Source organism: Nannospalax galili, unplaced genomic scaffold (assembly GCF_000622305.1).
Source record: "Nannospalax galili isolate Female #2095 unplaced genomic scaffold, S.galili_v1.0 scaffold591, whole genome shotgun sequence".
NCBI classification, from domain to species: domain Eukaryota; kingdom Metazoa; phylum Chordata; class Mammalia; order Rodentia; family Spalacidae; genus Nannospalax; species Nannospalax galili.
The window spans coordinates 3,347,993-3,362,754 of NW_008330926.1; the positions used below are offsets into that span (position 1 = coordinate 3,347,993).

Genomic DNA, 14,762 nt, shown 5'->3' on the forward strand with positions numbered 1-14,762 from the left:
CATGCCAACAGCTAATGAATGCTGCACACCCTAGCGGCTATACTCAGCTAGGGCCTGGGCCTTAGGTGTAGGAGGAGCCTGGGAGAAACTGACTTAGAGACCTTCTTGCCTTAGGCACCATCCCCATGCGGGAACAGAAACTACCAGGAATGGTCACATTCAGGGAAGGCAGAAATATGCCTGGTGTCACAGTTTATTGTTTATAAACCATGAAAATTACAGCTGTTGCTTGGCACAGGCCTAGCAATGCCCACTGCAAGAAAGCAGCAGAAGGCAGCAGAGGCCTTGCCTGGCCCAACCCAGTTGGGGACACCAGCCTCGGCTGGGTTCCCAAGGGAGACTTGGCACATTGGCACAGGTGCAGGACAGGTAAAGCATGCAGGAGAAGAGGGGCATAAGGGACATGCTGCTGTGGGGTATGGGGACCCAAATAATGAAGAGGTTAGATTCTCCTCCCTCTCACTAGGGAGGCCCAAAGCCTAGTTGCTGAGGCATTCATTCAGCATTAATGGGACAGTGAGCTTGGCAAGTCAAAGGGCAGAGCTGGCAATCACGCCCACTGTTCCAAGTGCCCTCCATCCCAATAAGCCTTGGGGGCACAGGACAAGGATGGGATTGGAGTTCTCTCTATGCCTTAGTTCAGATACCAAGGGCAGGGTATGGGACAGAAACTTGGTGGGCATAGGGGTCTGGCCAATAGTCAAAAGAGAGAGTGGAGGACATCCAGAGGTGAGCAGAGGAGAGCCCCTTGGTCAAAGGAAGCCCTGGGAAGACACAGCTGGAAAAGGTAAGGAGCAGGACCACACGGGAGGAAGTTTGTGGGAGAAGCTGCAGGGTAAACAACCCTCTGCCAGGCGGCTGTGGGGGTAGGGTAGGGCTTAGGTCTGGAAGAGGGGCCTGAAGGGCTCAGTCCAGCTTGGCAAAGCCCCCAATGGTGACTTTCCTCTCAGGCTTGGTGCCCACAGGCTCCTGCAGCTGTACTGCCCCACCTCCAATGAAGCAGAAGGCAGGGCACACAGGCCCTGAGCAGTCCAGGGGGCACTCCAGGAGCCCACGGAAGGACACAGCATCCAGGAAGGAAACCCGGCCCCGCTCGTAGTCCAAGCAGATGCCCAGGCGGGGTGGCAAGGGCACTGTGCAGCTGGCTGCTGGGCCATCCCTCCCTGTCAGTCCTGCATTTGAGCTCGCTCCGGAACCCAGCAGGATCTTGCCCATGCCAATGGTTAGGAAAGCAAAGGGTGGCAACGCCTCCACTGTGGCATCCTCAGCACCGCTGTCATGCCCGCTGTCTGGGTCATACCTGTAGGAGTGGAAGTTGGGTAGGAGGATGTTGGGAGGTGAAGTAAGGGAATTTGGGGGAAGGATCAGGGAGCTGAAATGCTGAAAGGATGGAATGTTGGGGAACAAGAGGTTGCAGGGTATTGAGGTGAACACATGTTGGGGAGGCAGGGGTTAGAGTATAGGGTTGAGGTCTCAGTTTGAGTGGGGAAGGAGCACTAAAAGAAAAAGCATCAGGAAAGGAGGTATTTCAGGGCAGGAAAGACAAGGTAGTAATGCAGCGCACTGAGGAGATGTAGGACTTGTCAAGGCAGGAAAACCTTGAGGAAAAGCGGTGCTGGGGAAATCAGGTTAGGGGACCGCTGGGGACATTGGAAGAAGGAGAGCACAGTGATTAAGATGCAGTGGGGAGGGGACAGGAGCAATGAAAGGAGGCTGGGAAAGTGGTGTTGAGAGAGAACTGAGGATGGATTGGTGTCCTGGAGGTTGGAGGGATGAAGGAATGGGGACAACAGGGTTCCAAAAGGAGTTTGTGATGAAGAAAAAGCATTTTGAAGAAGTGAGGTATTGAAGGATGAAGGACTGGGGAGAAGGGTTGAGGAGAGAAATTGATGTGGGATGGTGTTAAGGAGGAAGTGGGGCAAGGAGGGTTCTGACGATGTGTTTAAAAGAACTTTGTGATGTCAAGAAAATTTTTCATGGAGAAAGGCAGGAAATAGGGTGCTAGGGAGAAAGGACATGGGGGCTTGGACAGGTGGTATACTGGTCCTGAGTGACAGATGGAAGGAAGAGGTAATGGCTCTGTTTTCTGTCAACCCTTTCCCCAACTATACACTTTGAAAATCAGTTCTCAAAGCCCTGCCTACTGAGCCCACATTTCTTCCAGCTCCAAGCCTCCTAGTCTGGCTGCCAAGCTACTTCCTTCTGTCCTCTCCCCAGCCCCACCTCAGCAAGTCTGTGTAACCCATGCTGCCCCAGCCAACCCTAGTTCCACCCAGGAACTCCATTCCCCACCCCTTGCAGAAGGGCCTGACCTGGGGCTGATCACATCCGGAGCACCTTGGAAGCTTTCCTGAAGCTTGCTCTCCAGCCCAACGCCCACCTTGACCAAGTAGGAGGCAGGGTCTACAGCACAGGCCCAGTAGCTACGGCCCTGGGTCACAGCCACATCACCCAGGACCACGTCCACGCTCAGATGGCAGCCTGTGAGCAGTCTCTCAGCAGCCAGCAGCAGGGGAAGCCCTGGAATACTCCGAACCGCTCGCTGGTCCTTGCTGATGGCCAGCCGCTCTCGGCTTGCGCCCCAGCGGCCATCAAGGAAGAAGTGCAGGACTGGAATTGGGAGGAGGGTTAAGACAGAAGGACTTCAGGACCAGACACTGGCACTGGGGATTGTGAGGTGTTATCACAAACACTCTGAGTTTTTGGAACAGGGAGCAAGTTGTCAAGGGGTTCTGTCACTAGGAACAGGTAGAAACTCAGTGGAACAGGGCCTGGGGAACTGAAATGGGGGCATAACAGAAAAAAAGTGCATCCCAAATGGGCATGGGACCTTGGGAAAATCTGAGTGAGCTATAGTGCTGACTAATGGGCACAGAAATCAGTGCCTCATCCCTGGTTGACTGAATAATTCTGCAACCTGTTTTCTATGTTTGACCCTGTGGACAGTCCCCACTGTTGGTCTGTTCGACTTGGTGACATTCCTACCACCACTGACCTGGACCTTACAGTCTACTCTCTGGAATTCATACCTGGATCCTACACCCAACCCTTACTTGAGTGGTGAACACACTCTGTAAGCCACTTCCTCCTAGACATTATATTGATTGAGCCCTTACTATGAGTCAGAAACTGCTAAGTCTTTACACATTCTTCTCATAACCGTTTTATTCTTAACTCTATGAAGTATTACCTGTGTAGAAGAGAACTCTGAAGTTCAGACAGGGAGAAAAACTTGGCTAAAGACACAGTTGGCAAGGGACAAAGGTGGGATTTGAACCTAGGCAGTCTAGCTTCAGAGGGAATGCACGTGGTTGACTGTATTAAACTGCTCTTCCAGTGCCCATCAGGAACTAGCTGAGTACCTGGGCCCAGCATCCCATATCCTCTGCATGAGAATCTGTGTTCACCACATGATGCCACTTGCCTGTTTACTCACCAGGTGCTGGGGGCGTGTGCAGGTGCACATCTTCACTATACTCCCCATAGCCAGCTTTGTTGCAACCACGGACACGCAGCACATACACAGAGCCCGTGTCAGGATTCTCAAGAAGGGCGCTGGTGCCCCTCACCTCCTCCCGCCGTTGCCAGCGTGTAGGACCTGGCTGGGCAGGTACATCTGTGCGCCGAAACTCAACAGTGTAGTGCCAGGCAGGTGGTGAGTGTGGGGGCAGCCGCCAGCATAGGAAGATTTGATCATATGCAAAGGTACGCTGGGTGTCAATAACAGGCGCCTCGGGCACTGTTGGAAAAGACAATGGGGGTCAGTCAGGGACCGGCCACTGGACTGGTATGGATAGCAGGGCAGGCAGGAAAGGGGAAGCAGCGGGAGCCGGGGGGTGAGTGTAGGTGAGGGAGCTGGGGAAAGGAACCTTCTAGGCACTGGATGGGCAGGGCCCAAAGGAGAAAGAGATGGGAGAGGGCTGGGCAGAGGCAGGGCAGAGAACTTTGGGGCCGGAGCTATGGTCTTGGTCTGCCACTATTGTACTCTGGGCCTCAGTTTCCTCCTCAAAGGATAGTATCAGACCAAATGAGTTCTGAGGGCCTTTACAGGCTAAGTTCTATAAGTCAAGAGGAGCCCCAGGACAAGACAGATAAAGGCCACTGGAACCCAGGCAAGAGAGCCCTGAGCAGGAAGGGAGGCAGAAGGGTTGGGAAATACCAGAGTCAGCAAGGCAGAAAATGGAGAGACAGCAGGAGGGCAGGCTTGCTAGTAAGTAGGGCAGAGCAGTGTGTGGAGGCAAGAGGAAGAGAATGAAAGTGTCAAGATAATGAAAGCTCAGAAGGACCAGGAGGGCATTTGTGAAGTGCGGGGACCAGGAATTCAAGGTAGGGTAGGAGAGAGGGAAGCAATATGTGTCTGGCCAAACTGTGTGGGAGCACAGGTAGGGCTGTGGGGAGGGGGCCCGGCGGGTGGCAGGGCCCCCAGGGCAGGGCTACTGACTTGCCTGGGGTGCTCCGGAGCAGAGTCCGCGGTGGCCACAGCCTACAAAGAGAGAGGGAGAAGCAGCGCTGAGCGCGGTAGGACGGTGTGGCAGGGTTGGCTGGGTGGGAGGAGTGGCTGGCCAGGCCAGGCAGGAGGCCGGGAGGTCCCTGGTGGGCACTGCCCCCCGGGCCCGCTGCTGGGGAGGAAGGGAAGAAGGTTCTGGTTGGACATGGGCCTGGCTATCTCCTTACCTCTCAGGAAGTTAAGCTCTGTTAGCAGCTTCATTTCACGCCCCACATCCAGCTGGCAATGGCGGAAAGAGGAGCTGGCAGCTGGCCCGAATGTCTGGAGGGCTTCAGTGGCTCGGGCAATCCTGCAGTGGGGGCAGGAAAGGGTCAGGCACTGCCAGGTAGGCAGCAGCCCCTCCCCTGAATTCTGCCTCGCCAGTCCCTTGAACCTTGGCCTCTGCTTCCGGTCTCTAACTCACTCCTTAGAAGCTGGCTACCAGTTAGGCCTCATGAAAATCCTCAGGGCTCCAGCTCGCCACCTGGCAGTATTCTAGCCATTGTCCTAGGCATTCACTACACCCAGGATGCCCCACCTCCCAACAGCCTGCACCACTGTACCTGTTGTGCAGCTGCTTGGCTGCTTGCACAAAACACGGCTGGTCTGTTTCCTTAAGAACTTCCTGGGCATAACCCACCAGACCCGAGCCATCCAGCAGGCTTCGGTGCTCCTGGATCTGGGCGCTGAGCCGGGCCAATCGCTCCTGCTGGCACTCCTCAATGGCCTGAAGCAGTGAGGCCCGCTTCTCTTCCAGCACAGCCCCTAGCCCTCGAACAAGCTGTGACACCTCTTCCTTCGCCTGCTGACCACTCACCTGTCCAGGGAGCAACACCCAAAGGATGCAAGACTTACTGTCTTTACTATCTTCTTTGAGGCAGCATCTGTGCCAGCCTCCTAGGATGTCACACCACACCACAGCTAGGATTCCAGGGAATTTGGGGAAATTCTATCTGTCCATCTCAACTGGGTCAGACTCATGACTGCCAAGGCACCTGTACCACAAATGGGCTCAGCTCCTGACCATTTGTGCTAAATTCTCTGAATGCTCACGTCATAACTGTAGGCAAGAGAGAGGCCCATTCTGTTTCCCCAATTTTGGCTGGATCTAGGAAACCAAATAATATAGGAGAAAAGCACAAAAAGTTCTATTAATTTTATACTTACTTGGGGATTTGTTTGCTTCGTTTTTTGAGATAGGGTCTCACTGCATAGCCCTATCTGTTTAACTATGTAGACCAGGCTGGCCTCAAACTACTAGACATCCACCTGCCTCTGCCTTCTGAGTGTTGGGATTAAAGGAAGGTACCACCACACCTGGCTCCTAATAGATCTTTATAAGAGGATGAAACTCAAAGAAGTGACAAAATATGATGTTTTGAAACTTTGTTTTTTGGAGAAGGGTCTCATGTAGCCTGAGCTGGCCTGGAATTTGCTATATATGGGAGGATGGCCTTGAACTCCTGATCCTCCTTCTTCAGTCTTCCCAGTGCTGGGATTACAGTGTGAGCCACTATGCCCAGCTTAAAAAAAAATTTTGTTGTTTTTTTTTTGAGACAGGGTCTCCCTGTAGTCCCAGCTGGCCTAGAATTCACTATGTAGATCAGGCTGGCCTCAAACCTACAGAGCTCCATCTGCCTTTGCCTCCCAAGTGCAGGGATAAAGGCATGCGCCACCATGCCCAGGTTAAAGAATGATGCATTTGCATTTTTTGATGGAGTGGGGGCTACTGGGGCTGGAACCCAGGGACTCACACATGCTATGCACATGCTCCACCATTGAACTGTACTCCTACCTCCAGAGAAATGTGCAGAAGAAATGAAAAGATAAATAGATATCCGGATCAGATAGTAAATTCTAGCAATATTGTTAAGAGATAATTGGGCTAGAAGCTAGTGGAAGATAAGTGTTACTTTAAAGAGTTTGTTATCCCAGTCCATTGTAGCCCCAGTTACCAGTGGTGATCAAGATTGTTTGGGACCTTGGTGTGTGAAGGATAGCCTCCCCAAAGAATCCTTATGGCTTGCTGCATGTCAGAAAACACAAAGCAAATGGCCTTTTCTGAAGCCACAGTTCCTCAAGTGACTTCTACTTGAAATAACCAATATGCTGATTGGTCATGTTTTGCCTTAGCTCTTTCATAGTTTTAATCTTTTAAGGTCTTACCCAAATAAGGAAGATCATGCTGCATGAATATCCACTTGGACTGCACTAGTTGTTGACCACTGGTGGCTACGCTATCTTTATTGTCCATTCCTGTTAGTTGATTCAGACAACCAGCAGAAGATGTCTAAGCCTCACCTCACCTCCCCTTAGCTCCAGGATGTCTGCTCTGCTGAGTCTAAGGACATCTGAGCTCCTTAGTCACCAGCTACAGCCACCTACCCCCACTGCAGTCCCAGCTAGAGTCTAACCCAGGCCACAGGTTGGTTCTTGCCAACCAAGTTTAACCAAAAGCTTCACCTCTGTACACATACTCTCCTCATGGGCTTCCTGAGCTGGCAACAAGGTGATGGGGACATGCCCACCCATATGCTCTTCCTGACCCCAACCCCAAGCAGGGCCCTAGCAGACCTCCATGCCTTTCCTCACCTCAGTGTGCCTGATAGTTTCTTCTAGCTCACAAATCTGGGTCTGTACTGTGTCCTGGTTTCCCAAGATGTATGTCAGGCTCTTTGTCAGCTTATCCTAAGAAAAAAGAAAAAAAATGGGCATTATGCCTGATTTTGTAGAAGCCAGCAATTAGGTGTATGTGTGTGTGTGTGTGTGTGTGTGTGTGTGTGTGTGTGTGTGCATTGGGGCTGAGTAAGCAGGGGTCTTTACCTTGAGGGCCTGGTAGGCACTGAGCACTGGTGTGATCTTGTGCCCACTGTGGGTGCGCCGCACCCTGCAGAGTTGGCACACCAGCCGTTGACACGTCTTACAGTAGTGGGTCACCTCTTCCTTGTGGTCTGGGCACATCAGACCCTAGAGATACAAAGGATAATGAGATACCCAATGGTGTAAGGAAGGATGTTGACCTACCACTAGAGCAGTTGGGTGCCCTCCCTCCAGGTGTGAAGGGAGAACTAGCAGGTTTTGATACATAGCACCACCTAGTGGTGGTCACTGGCATTAAGCGCCCTCCCCTCCTTCCCCAAGGTCCAGGCAATGTCCATTGCTCCCTAGCATTGCTCCTCCATCTGCTTTACCCTGATATGCAGTAGTTAACAACAACAATGATGATTATTAAGCCTGTGGCTCACAATCAACCTTATTTATTTTTTCACTGCTGTTTTCCTGATTCCTAAAATAGCATTCTACATACAATTTTTTTTTTTTTTTTTGAGATAGTCTGACTATGTATCCTATGCTGGCCTTGACCTCTCAAACCTCTTCCTGATTCAGTCTTCCAAATGCCGGGAATTCAGGCATGTGCTACCATGCTTGGCCAGATAACACTTTTTAGGCAACAAACATCTTCTGTGATCCTATCAACAATCTTGCAGGAAGGGATATTACAGCTAGACACTCTAATTTCTGTGCAGCAGGTGAGATGGGGAGGCCTATAGATCTTGAATGAATTGTTCAATGGCTGTTCCAGGGAAGGGGGCTGCCTGGCAACTAGACATGGTGCTGTATGCCTGTGTTCCAGTACTCGGGAAGCTGAAGCAGGGGGACTGCCTTGAGTTTAAGCACGCAGGTGCACACACACACACACACACACACACACACACACACACACAAAGGGGGGGAGAACCAGCCCCCCCACCTACCACCTTTTGGAAGCCGAAATGCCAGGTGCCCCAAACCCACTGGCTCAGAACCACCATTCCCCTCCCACTCCAAACCCTGCAAAGACTGGCTCACCTTGGGGCGGAAGGAGAGGGTAGGCAGGGTGGGCTCATGCTGGGCCTTCTGAGTACCCCAGGGGTGGAAGAGCTTGAAGCATTCATTGCAGAAAGTAGCTCGACACTCTGTGCAGCCCTTAGTGGCCTCTAGTGGTGGGGGCTTGCACAACTGGCACAGGATGGCGCCTCCCACACTCACACTCTGCCGGTACCGCTCCACCACGCGCTCTAGGGTCAGGTTCCGGAAAAGCCCAGAAAGGCCCCGCTCCCCCAGCTCCACATCTCCCTGGCAGGCTGGGCATGGGAATATGATCGTCTGGGGGTGCAAGGCACCTCGCTTGCGCCCGGGATATGTCCCAAAGCCTGTGGATAGACCCAGGAGGTAAAGAAGGTGGGAGTTATAACAGGCCGAGGGTGGGTGAAGCCGATTCAATTAAAAAGTAGATTTTTGTGTTAGAGCTCAGCTCTCATTAGAAAAACAGTATCCCTCCCCCTCAAAGGCAGACAGATGCCCCTGACCAATGATTGACTCTCTTCCATATTTTTGATGGGCAGCCCTGCATTCCCACCATCCCATTCCACAGGCCCCAGCCCCACCTGACTTAAGGAGCCGGTCCAAGCGATCTGGCTTGGGGAGAGTTCTCCGGGAGAGGCGGGGGCTGCGGGTAGAAGGGGTGGAAGCAGGAGAAGTGGGCTCCGAACTGGGGTCCCCACCGTGGCCTATGTACCCCTGCTGGCCCAACACCTCCCGGGCGCAGGCCTGGCACACGTTGTGGGTGCAAGGCAGCACTAGTGGCTGTTTGTACATCTCTTGACACACTGGGCACAGCAGTTCCTTCTCCATGTTCTTCATGCTTGTCTGTGGAGGGACCAGGAGGTTATGTGAGAGCTTGGACACTTGGGCATATCTCAGAACGCCCCTTGGCTTGTCAGAAAGGGGCAAAACAAGCTACCTACTGCTGTTGCTCAGCACCTGCCTTGGTCTGGTTCACACAACTTCCCAGCTGACCATCTCGTTTCTATTTTCTTCTTGTAGGGCTAAAGGTCCACCAAGAAGGGATGGTTGGAACTCTGGCCTGCCCCAGAATCAAGCCCCACCCCCATCACTCTTACTGCAGCAGTGCCGGCAGGCGGCCCTCCCTCCTCACCTGTCTCTATCCCTCCATGTCTGGGTTGCCTGCTCCTGGCATTTATCTCAAGGGCACCACCCATTCTACAGCTGGGTGCTGTCCCCCACCCCCTTCTGTAGCAACCCTCAGACGCGTGACTGTTCTTCAAGGCCAGGTTCCGCTAGCTCTCCGACACAGTGCCAGCCCGCTGCCCCAGCCCGCATCCTCATCCATCCTTCACTTCTCCATTTATTTCCTCCGGTCTCCAGATAGCAACTCATTCCTCTTCGCCTCCTATCCTCCAGCTCTGCTGCAGAAACTCGGCCAGTAGCAACCCTTCGCCCAACCTGGGGGGCGGGAGGGAGCGCCCCGCCTACTTGCCCCCTCCCCACCGGAAGTATCCCTCCCCATTTGGTGAGGGGTCCTCAGGCTATTCCCCACCCCCACACCTCACCTTGGTCCCTCTCTTCGCAGCCATCCCGGTCAGGGGCGCAGCTGACACAAAGGAGGGAGGGACAGGGAGGGAGGGGGAAGGAAGTGGTGGGGGGGAGTAGGGTTGGCACCGCCCCTGGGAGAGACGGGCACGGGTTGCCATGACAACCACAGGCTGCGAGGCAGCCCTAAGTTGGGGGGTTCTGTAGGGTGGGGTGTCGGGGAGGGGTCCAAATTGGGAACTGCATCCCGGGGCGGCTCTTTCATCATCCCCCCACCTGTCCTCAGTTTTTTGGGAAAGCATCCAGGCTCACACATGTCCCCTTCTCAAAGCCTTGGTGTACTGCTGGCGGCTACCCCAGCCTACCCGCTGCGTCCAGGCAGCTTCTCGCTGCCCACACCCCAGCAAATAAGTCTTTAGGGCACTCAACACTCAACTGTCCCCAGGATACCTGCCATACCTGCATCTTGGCCCTCCCCGTCATTTCCGTCTTAACTAGCCCCTTCTCTACATTCCAACGTCTTCCTGTATCCCCACCTGTTCAAGGATCTGGCTTGCCCCGACCCCTCTACGCCCCCTCCCTTCCCCTCACCCCACCTTAACTCACACTGATGCGGACTAGTGCATCCATGATGGAAGTGAAGGTCTGCATATCCTCACCCTCAGCCATGGCCCTACAGTGCCCGCCCGCCCCCGGGTGCCCGATTCTGGTTGCTGCTGCGAACCCGGGGCTTAATGCAGGAACCGGGTGGGGTATAGGGAGGGGTGGGGGTAAGGTGTCACTGCGCATGCTCCAGGGGCCAGCCTGGAACAGCGCCGGTCGAAGTAGGGGGTGGGAAATAATTCTTCCCACGTGGTTCTCGAAAGGCGGTCTAGGTGATGGGTAGCATGGAAGTGTATTTGAGTGAGGCTCCATTCCTTATATTAGAATTCTTCATTGACTCCTGATCATACTCATATAAAGCAAGAAGCTAGCTTCAGAGAAAGATGAGTTCTAGGTTGGGAGCTCTACATTGCCGGTTGGGCAAGTCTGCGGGAGATGTTGAAGTAATTAGAGTGAGGCAAGAAGGTCTGAGGAACGTATACTAGAGATGGCATAAATGTCAAAGAAGATAGAGTTGGCTGTAGGTTATATACCATGGGGCCATGACTGAAAGACTCAAGTGCAGCTTGTACTGAGAGGCAGCGGATGCAGAGTACTGGAGAAGCCCGAAGACCTGGGCGGTGGCCGAAGATGCTCTTCGACTCATTGCTTCCGCCTTACCGGAAGAGGGCGCTGCGTCCAGGGCGCCAAGAGATAGAGGTAACGCAAGTCCACGTTGGGCCCTGACGCATGCGTACAGCCAGCCGTGCCCGGTTCGGTTCCCCTTTTTCCTGGCCGGAGGCGCGGATTGGACCCACAGGCGGGGCATGATGGGTAACCCGGACCGGCAGAATCCCGGGGCTGCGCTACTAGCGGGGGTTGGAGTAGGGGCGGCCCAGCTTTCCCGGTAGCCTCTCGGCAAAGCTGACGTGGCTCGGTTTCCAGGGAGCGGGCATTTCCTCGGGACGGGAGGGATCCTGAGTGTCCGAGGCTGTGGAATTACTGGAGGTCGCAGCGGGGTGTGGGGAGGTGGGGAGTGTGGTGCAGGCCTGGGAGAGTTTGGAAAAGGTGGACCTCTCGAGCCCTGGAGCCTGCGGTTCAGCCTGACTCCGTCTTTTTCTCATCTCCAGTGGTCGGTACCGGCACCTCCTTGGCGCTGTCCTCCCTCCTTTCCCTGCTGCTCTTCGCTGGCATGCAGATATACAGCCGCCAGCTGGCGTCCACCGAGTGGCTCACCATTCAGGGGGGCCTACTGGGCTCCGGCCTTTTCGTCTTCTCTCTCACCGTATCCTCCTCGCGCTGGAAGTGGGAGGGATGTTTGAACAGAAGATGGGTGGTGGGCCACGTAGGCTTTGCCCGCCCCTCCCCACCCCTCTTAGCCCTTGGCCCTGTTGCACGCCCTTCTCCTTAACTCCCTCAACCTAGGCTTTCAATAATCTTGAGAATCTGGTCTTTGGTAAAGGATTCCAAGCAAAGATCTTCCCTGAGAGTAAGTGAAAATCGGGCTGAATGCTCCTTAGTCGACCCCAACCATGATGCTGAATTTCCCCGTGCTTAGATGGTAAAGGGCTTTAGGGATAAATGTGTTGCTAAAACTGTGTTGAAGACTGTCTTTCCTAGCTCCATGCATTGGAGTTGGAAGAGAAAACTTCCTAAAACAAGAAATGCCTTGTGGCCTGCTCCTGGGAAAGGCTTCAAGGGAGCAGTTAAGTTTGCCCTGATGATTGGTCTGCATCCTTGGGAAGGTATACTTTGTCCCTATCAGAAGAGGAAGCAGGACCAAGTTCACTGAGGGATTCTGATGTGAAATTGAACACTAGTGATTTCTGCTTGAAGGGATTGTGAAGTAACTAAATATTACCAGACTTTTATGACATCAGCACTCCTGACCAAATGAGAATAACAGATCATTCTCTCATTACACCTTCATATATATGGGTTTTGTGTGACCCAGACTGGCCTTGAACTTGCTGTGTAGCTGAACTACTTGAACTGCTGACCCTCCTGCCTCCAGTTCCCAGGGCTGGGATTAGCACCACCACTGATGGTTTAGGTGGTCCTAGGTACCAAACCCAGGGCTTTGTGCATGCTATGCAAGCACTCTACCAAGTCAACCACATCTCCAGTCCCGTTAGATCATTTTCTCTATAGATTAACTCTTGTTAAATTGCTTCTATAATTGAGAATTGATGACTCAATTATTGGTGGAGAGTTAAATTTTAAAGCATATTGGGGCATGGAGACCAAATCACCTAAGGAATGCTTAAAAATTCACAGTAGATAACAATCTCATGTGAAAGATTCAAGATGAAACAGGGCTATGTCCCGTCCCTGTCCCTGTCCCTGTGTCGTCTCCCCACCCCCCACACTTGTGCTCCTCACCTAGCCCTGTTGTAGGTTTCCAGAATTCCTTCCATTCAAAGCCCTAGTGCTTCTCTTTGTCAGTTACACTTTGTTATCTTTTGAAAGAAACCATTGTTAGGGTGCAAAGTTCTTGTAGTCCTTTGCCTTTGGCCTCTTCAGTTGGGCCTGTTTGCCCTTGCTTTCCTCTGTCTCACCTCTCTACTTTCCTGTTGGGAAGGCCTTATCCCTCTTTCCCAAGTGCCAGTAAGCCTTCCTCTTGAAACTCTGCTAGTACCTTTATTTATTTATCTATTTATTTAATTTTTGAGGCAAGATCTCACTGTGTTGCCTAGGCTGGCTTTGTTTTGAATTCCTGGGCTCAAGTGATCCTCTTGCCTCAGCCTCTAGCTAAGTAGGCACACACTGCTGCATCCAGCTTCTTCTTTTTTTTTTTAGTTTTTGAAACAAGGTCTCCCTATAGCCCCCAGCTGGCCTGGAACTCACTATGTAGACCAGGCTGGCTTTGAACTCACAGAGATCCGCCTGCCTCGGCCTCCCAAGTGCTGGGACTAAAGGCATGTACTACTATGCCTGGCTTTTTTTTTTTTTTAAGTTAGAGAAAAGCCAGGAAGTTAAATGAGATTTGGGGCAAAGCTGGTAAAACACATTCGTCTCCTACATCCATGTCCTGAGCAGTGTTAAGGCCCATCTGAAGTCTTTTTGCTTTGATCATGACAAAATTTTCCAGGCAGATTCCTGAAGATTCAGTGACCCCAGATTTCTCTAGGTTTTGTATTATCTATTTTGACTACCACCTGACCCCACTTGTTCTTGCCTCCCCAGTTCTCCTCTGCCTGCTGTTAGCACTCTTTGCATCTGGCCTCATCCACCGAGTCTGTGTCACTACCTGGTAGGTGCTTGGCAGTTGGGTAAGGGGTACAACTCTGCCTTGTCTTTTGGCATCAGATCCTACTATAATGTCAGATCTCTCCCCGTACTATATGCCTCTCCCTCTACTCTCTCACTTTTACCTTTCCTTATTTTCCTAAACCTAAACCTAAACCTGACTCCTTTGCCTGAAGCCAGTGTCTGCCCTGCTAGGCTGGGAATATGCTCATTGATGTGATGACCTTTCTTCTTCCTGTAGCTTCATCTTCTCCATGGTTGGTCTCTACTACATCAACAAGATCTCCTCTACTCTGTACCAGGCAACAGCTCCAGTCCTCACACCAGCCAAAGTCACTGGCAAGGGCAAGAAGAGAAACTAACCCTGAGTGTCCAATAAAGTTTTTGTAATTCTGTCTACGAGCTGTGATAAGTTACATGCCTCATCTGCCAGTGCCTGAGCTAGGCACTGGAGTGTCATCTACTTGTGTGAGAGTCATTATAGAAGAAAAGTGCATGAATACACAGTCTAGACCTGTGGGGAAAGAGGTAAAAGGGTAAGACTGTGATGTAGGGAGGACTGCCTTTCATAACCAGAGTAGATCTTTTTTTAATCATTAGTTGATTGGGGGGGTGGTATCTGCATGTGGGTGCACAGGTGCAGAGGCTAGAGGAGGGTGGCAGATGTCCTCTATCATTTTCCACCTCAGAATTAGAATAGATCTTATAAGAAAAGGTAGGCCTCAGCTGGATCCCAGTGGAGGGATTAAACTCTCTGAGTTCAAGGCCAGCCTGGTCTACATAGAGAGTTCCAGGCCAGCTGGGATACAGGGAGACCCTGTCTCAGAAAGACCAAAAATAAATAAATAAATAAATTAATTAATTAATAATAAATAAATAAAAGTTCTCTTATTCCTGCACCACTGGGTTTCTCGTGGGCTTCTACACCACTCAGAAATGAGGTTGATGAGCACATGAGCCTGTACCCCTTCTGCTGAAAGTCCAGAGGTGGGAGTCCCCTGCTGATGTCATCTTCACCCATCCATTCTATTCTAGCATGGACACAAGCCTACCTGTATTTACAAGGATCCCC

At 52.2% G+C, this 14,762-nt stretch overlaps 2 protein-coding genes across 9 annotated transcripts; one reads left to right on the forward strand and one right to left on the reverse strand.

Annotated features, from left to right (window-relative positions):
- Nucleotides 1-159: 159 nt before the first annotated feature.
- Trim46 (tripartite motif containing 46) lies at nucleotides 160-11,270 on the reverse strand. Of its 8 annotated transcripts, none has more exons than XM_029557019.1 (11): nucleotides 11,123-11,270; nucleotides 8,914-9,175; nucleotides 8,336-8,679; nucleotides 7,310-7,453; nucleotides 7,079-7,174; nucleotides 5,050-5,303; nucleotides 4,675-4,796; nucleotides 4,442-4,483; nucleotides 3,437-3,739; nucleotides 2,313-2,610; nucleotides 167-1,300 (listed from the first exon to the last, which is right to left on the reverse strand). In XM_029557019.1, exons 2-11 carry the CDS (start codon nucleotides 9,167-9,169, stop codon nucleotides 907-909), a joined length of 2,253 nt encoding a protein of 750 aa, XP_029412879.1. In that variant the 5' UTR covers nucleotides 9,170-9,175; nucleotides 11,123-11,270; the 3' UTR covers nucleotides 167-906. The 8 variants fall into 8 exon arrangements, with proteins under 8 accessions (XP_008852520.1, XP_008852488.1, XP_029412879.1 ...); XM_008854274.3 differs by lacking the exon at nucleotides 11,123-11,270 and adding an exon at nucleotides 10,466-10,642; XM_008854291.2 differs by lacking the exon at nucleotides 11,123-11,270 and adding an exon at nucleotides 10,456-10,642.
- Krtcap2 (keratinocyte associated protein 2) lies at nucleotides 11,192-14,092 on the forward strand. Its single transcript, XM_008854334.3, is given in 6 exon segments — nucleotides 11,192-11,227; nucleotides 11,230-11,275; nucleotides 11,572-11,726; nucleotides 11,867-11,930; nucleotides 13,628-13,694; nucleotides 13,932-14,092. Coding segments are annotated over 6 exon segments (489 nt in total). The 3' UTR covers nucleotides 14,053-14,092.
- The last annotated feature ends 670 nt before the right edge of the window (nucleotides 14,093-14,762 follow it).

Coding starts and splice junctions, on each gene's coding strand:
- Trim46 (XM_008854258.2), bottom strand. CDS start 10,161: ATGCTTTCCCAAAAAACTGAGGACAGGTGGGGGGATGATGAAAGAGCC. Junction 9,176..9,879: donor CTGCGAAGAGAGGGACCAAG/GTGAGGTGTGGG, acceptor GTCCCTCCACAG/ACAAGCATGAAGAACATGGA. Junction 4,484..4,674: donor AGAGCTTAACTTCCTGAGAG/GTAAGGAGATAG, acceptor CTCTCTTTGTAG/GCTGTGGCCACCGCGGACTC.